This window comes from Hyaena hyaena, unplaced genomic scaffold, assembly GCF_003009895.1.
Source record: "Hyaena hyaena isolate Hyena2069 unplaced genomic scaffold, ASM300989v1 scaffold_12, whole genome shotgun sequence".
NCBI lineage: Eukaryota > Metazoa > Chordata > Mammalia > Carnivora > Hyaenidae > Hyaena > Hyaena hyaena.
Genome location: NW_024080644.1, coordinates 2,001,925 through 2,017,709, shown reverse-complemented (window position 1 = coordinate 2,017,709; position 15,785 = coordinate 2,001,925). Strand labels below are relative to the sequence as shown.

The window sequence follows — 15,785 nt, the reverse complement described above, 5'->3', positions numbered from 1 at the left end:
AGATCATGACCTGAGCTGAAGTCAGACGCTTAACCGACTGAGCCACCCAGGTGCCCCAGTTCACTGGTAATATTAAGATGGAACAGTTCCTTAATTCATGGTTTTAAAAATGTAAAACATGTACTTTTTTTTTTTTCCTTCTTGTAGGTTATGCAATGGTCTCTGCAAGATGGTTTATTCTTGAATTGGAGCTTTTTAAGACTGACAAATGCTGGTACTTCATCTTCAATAAGTGGACTATAATTTCTTTTCTCAAGACAACTACATAAGCAGACAAAATTGCAAAGATCTGCCCTGTGTCGAGTATGACAGCCACGACTCGTGGCTCTCCAGTAGGAGGGAATGACAGCCAGGGCCAGGCTCCTGATGGACAGTCTCAGCCCCCCCTCCAGCAGAATCAGGTAGGACATTTAAGATACTAGTTAAAGCTACACTGGTATGTCTACTATGAAATAGTAAATAGTGGAGCATGTTCTGAATAATTTGTGAAGTAACCAAAAACAGTTATTTTAAGAAAAGTAAATATAGGTCTTAAGCAGTAATAAGAAAGCTCAGGTGCTGTAGCTGGTGATGCTTGAGCATGAGGCCCCTCTTTTGCTGGTGTCTTTCATACACGGTCAGTTATCAGATGAAGTATTTAAACCCTATGTCATTTCCAGAGCAAAGCATGAAGTCATTCAGTGTAGCCTCTGTTATAGAGCATGGACTCCAGTCATGTTGTTTGTGTTCAAATTTGAGCTTTTCACCATACTAGTCTATGACTGGGTAATATAACCTCTGAGCCTCGGGGTTTTGTCTGTAAAATGGGGGTAACTACTTAATAGGATTAAGAGGATCGAGTGAGAAATACTGTTTGCAAATAGTTTAAAATAGATTTTGATATCTGATTTTATGCTGGTCTTAAAACTCACAGGGTAGGTTTTTTTCCTTCTATTCTGTGGATGAATTTGTTGAGGTTTCTGTTACTTCTTCATATCTTTTTAATGTTTTAGAGTCATAACATCTTTCATTTCTGACATTGCTAATTTGCGTTTTCTTTCCTGATACTCTTTCCTAGGGATTTATCAATTTTCTTAAACTTGCCCCAGAAGCAACTTTTGGCTTCCACTCTCTCCTCTCCCTACTTGTGTGCTTTTCCCCTCATATCTTTGTTCCTTTCATTTCCTTTGAATTTGAATTGCTATTATTTTTCTCATTTCTTGAAGTTGGAAGGTTAGTAATATATCTTGAGCTACTTTTTCTAACACATACAGTTTTATATTAGGGAATACCCACATAAGACATACATACTAAATTTGTGATGCACAGCTCGAACGGCACTTAGAGGTGAATTTATAGCTGAGTTGTATGCACATGAACCACAGACTTGCTGCTTACATTTCGTACGTGTTTATGTAGAATTCTGTATGGATGAGTTAGGCAAAAATATTGTTACTGTAGGGTACTTAAATTTGTCACTTGGGGATAAGTTCTTATTGTCCAGTTATTATATACAAATTAGATAATAATCTGTCATAAGTATGGTAGAAAAGAGACATACACGCACTCTCCCTTTGCCTCTCCTCTCTTCCTCTCCCTCTGCCATTTTAGAGAAGCAAGCAAGTCCAGTTTTAATTTTATTTTTCCAAATTAGGGTGTCAGCTTCATTCCTTTTCCTCTCCAGTTTCCACTTTTAGGCCATAAACTGAAGTACATGGTCGTAGATATTGGACAGAGTTGTTAAGTCTTCTTGTGTCATAAATTTGTTACCCACTATTCAGGTTTCTTTAAACATAGTCAGAGGTTGTGTGGGATGCCAAAGATGCTATTTTTAAACCAAGAACTAGTAGAGATTCAGTATGTTTGCTCTTTTTTCTGTTTGAGTTTTACTTATTTTTAAAATTCAAATATAATTTCCATACAGTGTTATATTAGTTTCAGGTGTATGATTCTATAATTCTGTACTCAGTGCTCATCACAAGAAATATGTTTCATATTTGTCCAGTAATTCCTATTGTGACAGGGCTCACATAATGGGAAATATAAGCAGAGAAACAGTATACATCATGGTTAAGAACACAAATCTGGATTCAAATCCTAACCATAGAGTTGGACCTGTGTGTCCTTGGGCTAATTGCTTACTGTCTGAGTTTGTTTTTTCATCTATAAAATAAATAAAACAGTCTAATACTTAGGCTGTTGAGGATTAGGTGAAATTATTTTATAGTGTAGTAGCACAGAGACTTCCTGAAGCATCATAAACTTACTATGAGTTTGTCTTTAAAATTTTATTCTTTTTCCTTAATCTGTGTTGGTGTGTGAATTACTAAATGTACATATGTTATAGAAACCTAAATCTGGAATATCTAATTTTTAATTAAGACTTCGTCGCCTGATTCTTCCAATGAAAATTCCCCGGCAACTCCCCCAGATGAACAAGGTCAAGGTGATGCCCCACCACAGCTTGAAGATGAGGAACCTGCATTTCCGCATACTGACCTGGCAAAGTTGGATGACATGATCAATAGGTGAGTGGATTTGTTTTGTTTTCTTAATGTGTGTAATACACAGAAGAACCAACAGTTTCTCAGCACAGCGATTAGAAGTAAGTTAGAAAAGAGAAAGAGTAGACAAAAATATCACAGTAGCTACACTGCCTCCTTAATAGCCTTAACATCTTAGTGATTACCAAGTACTTTGTAACCCATGGTTCTTAAAGGATTTGAAAAATGAAAGGGAGTAACAATGTCAATTAAGTTTTTAGAATTAATGATGACCTAAGCTGGTGTGTTGCTGAAGTAGAACCATATGTGTTATTTTCCTCTTTGTTTATAAAAAAATTTTTTTTTCCCTTTCTGGTATGTTGGTTGTTATGATTGCTGGGTGATTTTCATTGATTTTCATTCTTTTTACGTGGTCCTGAGTTAAGCCAGGCCATAAGAACATTGAGTTCCTCAGAGCCTGCCCCTCATGAACCCTTTACTAGTCTGAGGCATGTCACCATCTGCGCTATTTGTTTCTCTTGATCTTCACCTCAGCGGCAAGTTTAGAGTATAATTTTTTATACTTGTAGTGGAAGACTCCAAGAGAATGAAAATTTAATAAGTTTGTGTGCAGGGAAAGCAAAAGATTTAAAGAAGATAAGGGAATGGGGGTACCTGGGTGGCTCAGTAGGTTAAGCATCCAACTTCAGCTGCGGTCTTGATCTCACAGTTCATGATTTTGAGCAACTCATCGGCCTCTGTGCTGACAGCTCAGAGCCTGGATCCTGCTTTGGATTCTGTGTCTCCCTTTCTCTACCCCTTCCCCCCGCCCCAAAATAAACAGACATTTAAAAAAAGAAAAAGATGAGGGAAGAGTGTGTCAGGGGAACCCTGTGTGGCTATAGTCTTCACCGGGCTGTGGGCTCAATGAGTGAGTGCTAGGGAGGTGTGACATCCCTTCAGTCCCTTAAAAGTAAAGTTAGCAAAATACACAACACTGAACAAACATTTGCCTTATTAAATTTTTTGTCCTTTCACTTTCTAAAAAGCAGTTAACACTGTTAACATTTATAATAGCAGGGGAAATAGACACCCCCCCCATTCCCACCCCAGTCTTGATTATATAAGTAATAGAAGTATGCATTGTTAAACATGGAAATATAGTGTTGATAAAGTTCTCTATAATATCCATCTTGTGTATACACATCCCAACAAAAAATTACTAATAATAGGAGTGCCTGGGTGGCTCAGTCAGTTGAGCATCTGACTTTAGCCCACGTCATGATCTCAGGTTTGTAGGTTTGAGCCCCACGCCAGGCTTTGCACTAACAACCTGCTTCAGATTCTCTCTCTCTCTGCCCTTTTCTCCACATGCAATTTCTATCTCTCAAAAAGAAATAAGCATTAAAAAAAATCTTAAAATTACTAACAATCAGTAGGCGACTCTTCAGATTATCTTTGTGTTTACTGTCATGTGTATTGATTTTTCTACAAATGTGACATTTCATACTGTATCATTTTGTAACTTGCATTCCTCACTTCGATTTATCCTGAAAAGTTTTCTATTAATTTATTTTTAACTCATTGTATTCAATAAGTATATTTGAAGGAGCACACATTAGCTGTGATTCTAGTAGTATACAATGTATACAAACTATACATTGAATTATAATGTATAACGTACACAATGAATTACAGGAAAAAGAACCCAGACATTGTATAAAGTTACTTGTTTTGTCCCTGGCAATTCTTTCTCTATAACAGAGACCTAGCAAAAGGTTTTGTTGTTGCTTTTTGATTTTAGTCTGGTGATTGGTGATTGTTAGTAAAGGATACTTATTATGCAGCCTTGAGGACAAATTTGCGTATATTAGTCATGGAGCACTTTTTCTCAAAACAAGGGTTTTGGGAGCGGTGAGGAGGAAGGGGTAGGAAAAGGATGGACTCGTTTATGATTGGGCTGCCACTGGGACCACAGAAAGCACCACCTGGATGTGTGCTGCATCCTTGTTGGAGGGAGGAGACTACCTATGGAGGCGGAGAGGCCTGCTGGAGACCCACATCTTACTTAACCTTCAGGATAAATTGATGAATAATGATGAATTGAGGCAGAAAACCCTCATTTTGCACTTAAATTATTCTTGTGAAGAAATTGAAGACAACTAAAAGAGGTTTATCATAATTCTGATAGAGTACTTTCCTATGAACTCGAACAATAGGTATCCATTTAATTGATACTTGGTTGTTATGGTAGTTTTATATTCTGTGTTATTAAAATAATTTCCTTTTGGAGCACATGAGTGGCTCAGGTCATGATTGACGAGTTTGTGAGTTTGAGCTCTGCGTTGGGCTCTGTACTGACAGCTCAGAGCGTAGAGCCTGCTTTGGATTCTCTATCTGGCCCTCACCTGTTCCTCTCTCAGAAATAAACATTTAAAAAATCATTTCCTCCCCCCTCCTTGCTATCTTTTGTTTGACAGGTCTTAAAAAGAAAAAATTGTTTGTAGGGACAACAGACAGAGCTTAGTTTCACAAAGGAGATATTCTGCTAGTCTTCTTTTAATCTTATAACGGTTTTTTAATATTTAATTTTTTGTGTGGTGAGGTGAGTAATTATAATTAGTAACTCATTTATAGTGCCTCTTTTAGAGTGCAACCAATAAACATCTTTTTATATTATTAAAACCTTTAGGCCTCGATGGGTGGTTCCGGTTTTGCCGAAAGGGGAATTAGAAGTGCTTTTAGAAGCTGCTATTGATCTTAGTAAAAAAGGTAAGTTTAGATGTTCTTATGCTTTTCATAATGTATTCTACTAGATTCACTGTCACTTCATCCCCCAAAGACTTTGTTTTCCTCTCTTATAAACACCAGAACATCTAAGTTTTCTTGCTGTAGCTTATACATACCTAGAATAAGGGTTCAGGTCCTTTGGTCAGCCTTCAGGAGTGTCTGTGAACTAGCTTAAGTTACACATAAAATTCAGGTATATTCATTTTTAAACAAAATATTCAGCTTGATGTACTGAGAAAATTTGATTTTTCTCTAAAAGAAAAAAAAGGCTTAAAACTTTTGGTCTAGTGTTTTTACCTTGTCATCTAGAGGTGAAAACTGTTGGAATTGATTATTTTTTCTAGTAGTTTGGTCTGTTTTAGGTACAGTTGAATTCTCTTAGCAAAGGACTACTATTGTAATATTCTTTTTAAGGCATTGGATTTTAAATTAAATGACAGCAACCTTTCAGTTTCAGAGATAGGGTAGTCATGGATGTGTTCTAACTATCAGTAGGCATTATCACAATTGAAGTTGATTATTACAGAAATTAATTTGCTTATTTGTCTCCGTGGCAAGGGTAATATATTTTTTTTTGTCTTCTAATAATTATCTTCCTTCATTTAAAGAAGTTCTCTTCACATCTTTTTAAACTTGAAAAATAATCTAGTAAGTTATGAAAAAACATTTCCATATTACACTTACTTTCTACGACCCAAATTTATTTTGTGCACTTAACACATTTATTAAATGAGCAGATTTTTGAAGACTTTTGCAATAGGCATGTTCTAGGTCCTGACTGTACAGTGATAGGTAAGAACATATAACGGTATCTCATTTAATATTCCTTGACATTCACTGGACCTAGAGCCCCCTGTCCCCCCCCCCCCCCCCCCCCCCATGGGACCATGGTTTATTTTAGGCAAGGTTCAGATTTTCAAATATAGTACTGAGTTTAAATGTTCCCTCTTTGTACAGTCAAAATTAAAGAACATTTGATATACAAATTGAATCACTTTTCATTGTATCATCAAGAGTTAAAGATTTTCTCTGTGTTTGGTGGGGCGTGGGACATGTGGCTCTGTTGCCTTTCCGAAATCCGATGAAATTAAGCGAAAATATAAAGAAGCATAAATGCTGGGACAGTGAAAGAGATTGAGACAAAAACAATTCATCTTATTCAATGAAACACTTATATAGAATAATATGAAGATATTGATGTCTAATGGATCATTTACAACCAAAGTAAGATTTTAAAAATAGTTGTGAAACATCACTATTGTAAGTTTTAAAGTTTATTTTCAGAGAGTAAAATGCTCTGAAGCATTTAGATTCCTTCTCAGTGGCACTGGTAACCATTTTGCGTTTAAGGTACAGTGTCATAATTTGAAATGTTTTCAATTCACCTATTACTTGATTTCATACTTGTACTTTTATACAGTTAAATAATTTTGAAATTCATTGATTATTTTTGTTTCTGAATCTGTTAACCATTTTCACACATGGGAACTTTGATAATACTTGTAGTATATTTGTCTTTTTGACCTCTTATGAGTAGTTTATTACTTTTTATCATATAATTGGACGTTGTGAGACAACCAGAAAAATACTTTGTTTACATTTATTTTTCTTCCCTTTTCTTAGGCCTTGATGTTAAAAGTGAAGCATGTCAGCGATTTTTCCGAGATGGGCTAACAATATCATTCACTAAAATCCTTACAGATGAGGCAGTGAGTGGCTGGAAGTTTGAAATTCATGTGAGTCTTGCATGTGACTTTAAAAAATCAGATTTCCACAGTGATGCCTATGTTGTTTTCTCCTATGTATGTAAAATATATATTGGTTATATTTTTGATTCATTAATTGACTTAAAGGTCTAAAACCGAGAAACTTTAAAAATACTTCTTATAAATTACAGTTTCTAGGGGCGCCTGGGTGTCTCAGTTGGTTAAGTGTCCAACTTTAGCTCAGGTCATGATCTCATGGTTCATGGGTTCGAGCCCCGTGCCGGGCTCTGTGCTGACAGCTAGCTCAGAGCCTGGAGCCTGCTTCAGATTCTGTCTCCCTCTCTCTCTGACCCACCCCTGCTCACAGCTGTGCCCCCCTCCCCCCCCCCCGAAAATAAAAACATTAAAAAAAATTAAAATTTCTATAGAAGGAAGCAGCATGATCATTTTAGGAATGTGAGATTTAGAGACTTTTGGTTTAATAAATTGTCTCCTGGGTTCTCAAGTGCCTTGTGACCCACGTTTCATCAGTTTTGAGATGTACCATGCACTCCTTTTATGGACCACTAAGGAAGAAAAACAGTCAAGATTAGGAATCTAATATCTGGGACACAAAGGTCAATGCAGATTAATAAAGTTACCAAACAGAAAGTGATGTAAAAGAAACCTGTATGTCTCAACCGTGGCATCTTAGAGGAGGTAAAAATCACGTGAAAATTTAAACCACAGGCCAGTATTCAGAGTTTTGTAGTATGAATTCAGATTACAGCTGTGAAACAAACAAAAAATCCTCAAATGGATAAAGTGGTCTCTGGTTCATGGTATACCCAAGTGACTAGAAGAAGCAATCAAGTTTTCTGTATAACACCTTCAGTCTAAGAAAATAGTAAACATTGATTATAAGATAGAATTAAATTCCAGAGATTTTAAAAAGTCAAAAAAGTACATATTCAATTGATGAAATGCCATAATTACTCCAAGTTTCTGTTCCATATTCGTACTGTGAAAATGTCATAAGTTGTGAAGCAGATATTCTTGTGCTGTGTGAACTGTTTTTCAAATATAACCATAGCACAAAAATCTCAACATCTTAAATTCAACATGTAAGTTTACAAGAAATGGAAATTTTGGAAGTGCTGTTAGACTTTTTGCATTAAGACTTATTGGATAGCAAATCTACTCCATCTTGTATAATTAACCTATTGTGTAGATTTTAGAATTGCTGCCTCTAGTGTATAAATTCCAAAGAGGAAAAAAAAATAATTTGCATCTTGTCTATAGACCTATAGACACAAGGCAGTACCTACTTCATTTTGTAAGTCATTTGAAATGGCTTTTTAAGTACGTACTATATGAAGCATAGTAAATATTAATTCATTTTTTAATATATCTGTTTGATCCTGATATTAAACAATTCAAATGATCTGTATGGAAAAAGGGAGAAATAATTAAAATATAGTTAAGGTGGGAAGATCTTTCTATTTGGAGTTGCAGTCATTTGATCTTCTATATCACCTTTTCCCCTTATATAACAGAGGTGTATTATCAACAATACGCATCGCCTGGTGGAGCTATGTGTGGCCAAGTTGTCCCAAGACTGGTTTCCACTTCTAGAACTTCTCTCCATGGCCTTAAATCCTCATTGCAAATTCCATATCTACAATGGTACACGTCCATGTGAATCCGTTTCCTCAAGTGTTCAGTTGCCTGAAGATGAACTCTTTGCTCGTTCTCCAGACCCTCGATCACCAAAAGTGCGTTGGTTTGTTATTTTCATAATTAATAGTTTTGCTCTGCCACATAGCTGTCAAAGATCTGAAGCACCTGTTAACATGAAGAGTAATTTTGTGTGACTATTAAAGGGATTCTGCATTATTTTCTGTTTTGGATTCTTCCCACCCCACCACCACCCCCAGCTTTATTGAACTATAAGTGACAAAATTGTTGGGGATTGTTTTGGGGGGGTTTTGTTTTGTTGCTTTTGTTTTGTTTTGTTTGGCCTTCTCCATATACTTAGTCCCCATTGTCCTCTGCCCAGCCTTTTGGGGAATAGTCCTAAACTGGGTTAAATTTTAGAATTTAGGGAAACTTTAATATTGTGGGCCTTACAAACAGGAAAACCCAGCCTGGAAATTTTGAATTTATATATAAGACTCTTGGTTTATTCATTTAAAAGTGGAAATCCTCAAAATGTATTAAACTTAGAGCTGGGATTTTCTGATATTTCCAAAGATTCCTATTGTTGCCACTTCATGCCTATTTTTATTTTGGTAAATCACATTAATATCTAATAATGACCATCTCCACAATATACCTGTATTTCTTTAATTTTTGCTCTGTAGGTCAAAATATTAACTGACTTACAGGAAACAATTTGATTTAAGATGGCTTCTGGTTGAAGATCTTTTTATGCCTTTCTTTGAAACCTAGCTCTTCTTAAGTATTACTAATTACAGAATGATCCTAATTGCTTAAACATACATTATAGCTGAAAACCTAGGAGGATTAGCTTTAGACTGATACTTTACTTTGTGTGCATATACTACTTTATATGTATATCATTCCAGTTATTGGAGAAATAGAAATACATAGCATAATGAGCATGTACTTAGAATTGCTGAATGCCAAAAGGGACTGGTGAATTAAAATGCTTGGATTTGTAATCGTTTTAGAATTAACTTTTTAAGACCAAATAAAAAGGTAGGAGAATATTATAATGAAAACTTACATAGAGAAGAGGTGGTTAATTCTGTAGAGAATTTAATTGATTTACACCTAAAATTCCATCAAAAGTACCTTTAGCTACCCTATTGTCTCTTTAAAGCATTTATCTTATATTTCTGTTTTCCCATTGTCCTGGACATGGTTTTTGTTTTTTAAATAGCTGTCGAAATTATTTTTGCTGAAGACATAGCGAAGAAATTACCTTTACGTTTTACATATAGGCATGCTTTTAATTCCACAAACCATTGGCTCTCCCAGCTGCATTGTACTTTGAATTACTGCTGTCCCCTAGTGAAGAGGTTGAAAGACTATCCATACTATTGCATCCTGGTTATATCTAAGGTGAGAATCAGGACATTCACATGAGCCAGCAAAAGCATCAACCAGCATCTTCTAGTTAGGAGCAACAAATACAATACCAGGGGTTTGTATTTAATTAATAGTTCACTCTCAGGCTTTGAGATTACTGAATTTATAGGGAATTTTTAATCACAGCTAACAAAAAATGGATTCAGATACTGTCTTAGGTCACCAAATAACCTTTTTCTTATATTTAAATGTTTTGTTATCTTCCTAAACTTTAAAAAAATAATAATGAGATCTCTGAAATAGAAACATGGCTTCTCGTTCCAGTTCACCAGCTATATTGGTACAAATACACAACTGTGCCCTCGTGACCTCACTTGTACTGCCGTTCATGCTTTTTTCTCACAGACAGGATTGCTAGGAATAATATGTACTATTTTATTTTATTTCAAAGATGATTTTACATAATGACTTATTGAGTTTCCTGTTTCTAGTGTTTTTCAGTCAAGAAATTACTTTAGATGGTGCTTTTCTTCCCTGAAAGCAGGACATTAATCTTTTTCATTATCTGTATTGCAGGGTTGGCTGGTGGATCTTCTCAATAAATTTGGCACTTTAAATGGGTTCCAGATTTTGCATGATCGTTTTATTAATGGATCAGCATTAAATGTTCAAATAATTGCAGCCCTTATTAAGTAAGTTACGTTTTTAAACGAATCTTCAGTGCACTATAGGAATTCCTACTTAATTGCTTGATAAAAATTGTCTTTTTTCAAGTATGGTTTTCTCTTTAGTTACTAATTGGAGTTTTAAAATAGAATAAATCAGAGTTCAGTCCTCTTTAATTGTAAGAGTGAGTATTAACAAGCATATTTTTTTTTTGTCTTTGTTCTTTCAGACCATTTGGGCAATGCTATGAGTTTCTCACTCTTCATACAGTGAAAAAGTACTTTCTTCCAGTAATAGAAATGGTTCCACATTTTTTAGAAAACTTAACTGATGAAGAACTGAAAAAAGAAGCAAAGAATGAAGCCAAAAATGATGCTCTTTCCATGATTATTAAATCTTTGAAGAATTTAGCTTCAAGGGTGCCAGGACAAGAAGAAACTGTAAAAAATTTAGAAATATTTAGGTTAAAAATGATACTTAGGTACGATGTTTACCTCTTGTAATAAACTAATACATGGATGTTTTAGAATCCTATTTAACACTGAATTTCTCTTGTAGATTACTGCAAATTTCTTCTTTCAATGGAAAGATGAATGCACTGAATGAAGTTAATAAGGTGATATCTAGTGTATCCTACTATACTCATCGACATGGTAATCCTGAAGAGGAAGAATGGCTCACAGCTGAACGAATGGCAGTAAGTCCTTCAATTCTTCTTCCGTGGATAGGAATCTGCCCAGAACAAAAATCAGAATAGCTTTACTTAATGTTAGTAATAGTAACATTTTAAAGAAAACCTTGAAACTGGGAGTTATTCAAATTGATTTAGGACTCTTAGTCCTCAGAACTTTCTGTAATTAACATAATTTATTTGGTTGTGATCTAGGTAGTGTAGCACATCTTTGATGCACTTACTGCTGAACGTAGGTATCCTGAATTAATTATCTTGTCTGGGGGTTTGGTTGAAATGGAGTAGATAAAGGTGCTCTTGGGGTTAGATTGAACCTGGTGCCTGATGAATGAAGCGACCTGTTCTCCTTTGACCAGTTCCACTTACAGATTTTAATAATGGAAATACAATTAGTGGAATAAGATCTTCATGAATTCATGTTTTATCATTTTAAGAACTAAAGCACTTCTATTTATACCATTTTAACATTGAAAGTTCAGGAAACTATTTACCATAGTTGGGTAAATAGTTTTAAAACCAAAGGATCCCATTTAAGAAACATCGGTTGAATAACATGAGTGCATACTGTCTGGTGGTACTGAGCAGACATCTGTAAAAGAACTATCTGCCCTCACGGTGGCTTCAGTTCAATAGGGGAGACAATAGAATGTGATAAAAGAGTGGAGGATGCATAAACATTAGCTCTGTGTTAGGGGACAGGTGTTAAACATCTGATTTTGTGTATGTGATATGTCTGTCTGCCTTGTTGGGAGGTTGAACACCGTGCTTCTCAGAGTGTAGTCTGAGGTCTTGTTCTGGTCCTTGAACTCTTGCCAGTTTTGGATGAGTACAAAAAATGGCATCAAGTGTTCAGAAACTCTTCTCGCAATTTGACATTTCCACATATTTTATTTTACAGACATACCTACAACAGATTAGAAGTAAAAATGGACCGTTAATACCTGAGAAGTGTGTTTTTGTAGCACATTTTGGAACTAAATACTTTTTATTCTCATTAAGTTGATTAATGTGAAATTTTGAACTATTACCTATTTGTATAGTGAGTTAAGAGTTTTCTTCTATTGGTATAGATATTAAATAAATACCAGTCAGCAACATAGCAGAGTGTTCTAGAAACACAGACTTGGGAGGCATGCAGCCTGGGTTTAGATTCCGGTTCTAACACTTCTGAGCCTGTTTACTGTTTTGTAATAGGATAATATCTCCCTCATTAGGATTGTTCAGAAGATTAAAGAACTAATGGATAAGCAATAATAGCATAATTGGTTAATAAATAAAAGCAAGGAATTAAAAAGGGCATGTTTTCACCCAAACAAAACTGATGTCAGGCATCCTAAGATCCTAAAACAGGTCCTGTACTCACTACCTAAACCTTGGTGCTTGCTACAATAAAATAATACTTCTCTGCGTGAATGCTAGGGTAGAATCTTTTTAATAATTTTACTCTTTCTCATTCATGGAAACATTTCTGTGGAAAATTAAGTTCCACGAAATTGTTTTTCATAGTTTTGAGTTAAAACACATAAGCCTATTGCAGTAGTGTATTTATTTTGTATTTTTTAGTTCCCACTAATGTTCAAAAGTGTGAACAATGTTTCATACATATTTTTTAAAAGCTTCTGTGTTTCAGTTTCTTCTTTGAAACAAGTTTTTGAATTATATTTAGGAATGGATACAGCAGAACAATATCTTATCCATAGTATTACGAGATAGTCTGCATCAACCACAGTATGTAGAAAAGCTAGAGAAGATTCTTCGTTTTGTCATCAAAGAGAAAGCTCTGACTTTACAGGATCTTGATAATATCTGGGCAGCACAGGTAAGGAATTTCAGATGGTGGCTATTTGGATTCTAAAAATAAAGACATTAAAACCTAACAGTAGTCATTCTGAAATGAGATGAAGGCTTATATTGTTTGACTTGTAGTGTGTTTAAATGCTCATCATTTATAGGAAGTCTGTCAATATTTTTAACTAGCCAATGATATTTTAAATATATTTATCATTTACTGTATGTTTGGTACAAGCTGGCAATTTATAGGTGGTTTTGTTTAGTTATTTACTACAAAGTTTTTACTGACGTATTTTTTTCCCTTTTTTTTTTTTTTAAATGTTTGTTTTTGGGAGAGATCAAGAGGGAGACAGAGAATCCCAAACAGGCCCCACATTGTCAGCACGGAGCCCAATGTGGAGCCTGAACTCCCAAACTATGAGATCATGACCTGAGCCAAAACCAAGAGCCAAACTCTTAACCGAGACTGAGTGACCCAGGCACTCCAGTATTTCTTTTATTTATATGATATTACATCACATATCATAGGTGGTTTTAAATAAGAGTCAAACAGTGAGGTGCCTGGGTGGCTCAGTCGGTTAAGCGTCTGACTTCAGCTCAGATCATTATCTCGCGGTTCTTGAGTTCAGGCCCTGTCCGCACAAGAGCCTGGAGCCTGCTTCAGATTCTCTTTCATATATATTCATTCATTCTCTCTCTCTCTCTCTTCTCTCTCTCTCTCTCTCTGCCCTTCCCCAGCTTGTGCTCTCTCTCTGTCAAAAATAAATAAAACATTAACAAAAAATTTTTTAAGTCAAACAGTAAAATAATGAATGTCTCTTGAAAGAATATAAAACATCTGTAATTGGTTTCTTCATAACCTTAATGCAAAGAAAACTTTAATAGAGTTACATCACTAGATTACTTATAAAGACCTATAATAATCTAAAGGATTTATAGCTTTTCTGAAGTATAAGTAATGTTTTTTGTTTCAGAGCTAGAAACTAGGTGATTTGATTATCTTAAATGCAAGTTTCTACCTGGATCATTTAGGAAGTAGAGTTGAGTTTAGATTACAAAGTGGTTTTTTTTTTTCAGTCTCTAGAAACTAAGAAAACTTTCAGTTTTCCTTTGAGTGCTTAAGGTTCCAGTTTTGAAACAAGATCGTTGGTGTACCTTATTCTACTGGCAGTGTTAAAATTGGCACATTAAATTCAATAAGCTTTTATAAAGGCTCACATGAATTCTGGAAGTATATATTAACCATGTGTATCAAGGAATTAAGTTGTTAGGTTTTAGAGGGCAATTCTAAACCATTTAAAATGTTACGAGTTTTATGGAACACACTTAGGTGAAGATGCTGGAAATGGTTTCTTAGTTAACAATAGCTGTCAGCAGACAATATACACAACTTACCTGTTGTCCAGATTCTAATACGCTTTTTGCTCTTTGGTTTTTCGATAGGCGGGGAAACATGAAGCCATTGTGAAGAATGTACATGATCTGCTGGCAAAGTTGGCATGGGATTTTTCACCTGAACAACTTGATCATCTTTTTGATTGCTTTAAGGTAATAGCTAGTGTAGTAAGATAGTACCACTTCATTTTTAATAGAGTTAATTCATTAGATCTGTAAGTTGTTCCTTAGCCAATAAATACTTCAGTAGAAATTATTAAATAATTTCAGGTATGAAGGAATTGGTCATTTTTTTCCCAGTAAGAACTTAATGTTCATATTTATATTAATAGCCCTCATAAATAATCTTTTCTTAAAATTTTTTTCATGTTTATTTACTTATTTTTTTTTTTTAATGTTTTATTTATTTCTAGGAGAGAGAGAGACAGCGTGAGCAGGGGAGGGTCAGAGAGAGAGGGAGTCACAGACTGAAACAGGCTCCAGGCTCTGNAAACGGGGCCTCACAGGTGAAGTTATGTTCAAGCTCAAGGTTGGTTTGTTTTCCTTAAATGTGTGAATAAATGTGAAGCCTGCTTAAGTATATATTTTTTAACTTTTCATAAGCTGCGTGGATATTCTTTCTTTGATGTGTATGTAATTTTAAGGCACTGGCCATTTAGTGACCATATGATCCCAAATGAGTACGTTTGAAAGGATCTACTTTCTGAGTCAGGTAGTGGATGGGGAGATGTCGTTTATTTTATTTGTGTTTTCCTTTAAAGTTTTAGTTACTTATTTTGAAAGAGAGAGAGCATGAGTGCAGGAGGGACGGGGGTGGGGGGGGGGAGAGAGAGAGAGAGAGAGGGAATCCCCAGCAGGCTCTGTGCTGTCAGCAGAGAGCTTAATGTGGGGCTTCAACCAACAAAACTGTGAGATCCTGGCCTGAGCAGAGTCAGCCATCCAGCTGTCCCTGGGAGATGTCATTAAAAATTTTTTTTTAACGTTTTATTTTTTTCTAGGAGAGAGAGAGAGAGACAGCGTGAGCAGGAGAGGGTCAGAGAGAGAGGGAGACACAGACTCTGAAATAGGCTCCAGGCTCTGAGCTGGCAGTCAGCACAGAGCCCGACGCGGGGCTCGAACCCACGAACCGTGAGATCATGACCTAAGTGAAAGTCGGACGCTTAACCGACTGAGCCACCCAGGCGCCCCCCATCATGTACTTTTTAAGGCCATATTAGGTAGTAGTCTCTCTACGGTTGGCTAGTGTTGGGT

At 35.6% G+C, this 15,785-nt stretch overlaps 1 protein-coding gene across 2 annotated transcripts in view; it reads left to right on the top strand.

The window, feature by feature from the left end:
- USP9X (ubiquitin specific peptidase 9 X-linked) overlaps positions 1-15,785 on the top strand; it is a 134,110-nt gene that overhangs the window by 35,270 nt on the left and 83,055 nt on the right. For both annotated transcript variants that reach the window (XM_039255987.1, XM_039255978.1), the window contains exons 2-11: positions 148-401; positions 2,362-2,507; positions 5,155-5,234; positions 6,876-6,988; positions 8,494-8,712; positions 10,568-10,683; positions 10,887-11,138; positions 11,216-11,354; positions 13,015-13,167; positions 14,583-14,687. In XM_039255987.1, coding sequence (XP_039111918.1) covers positions 306-401; positions 2,362-2,507; positions 5,155-5,234; positions 6,876-6,988; positions 8,494-8,712; positions 10,568-10,683; positions 10,887-11,138; positions 11,216-11,354; positions 13,015-13,167; positions 14,583-14,687 — 1,419 coding nt within the window. In that variant the 5' untranslated portion in view covers positions 148-305. The remainder of the gene's footprint in view (positions 1-147; positions 402-2,361; positions 2,508-5,154; positions 5,235-6,875; positions 6,989-8,493; positions 8,713-10,567; positions 10,684-10,886; positions 11,139-11,215; positions 11,355-13,014; positions 13,168-14,582; positions 14,688-15,785) is intronic.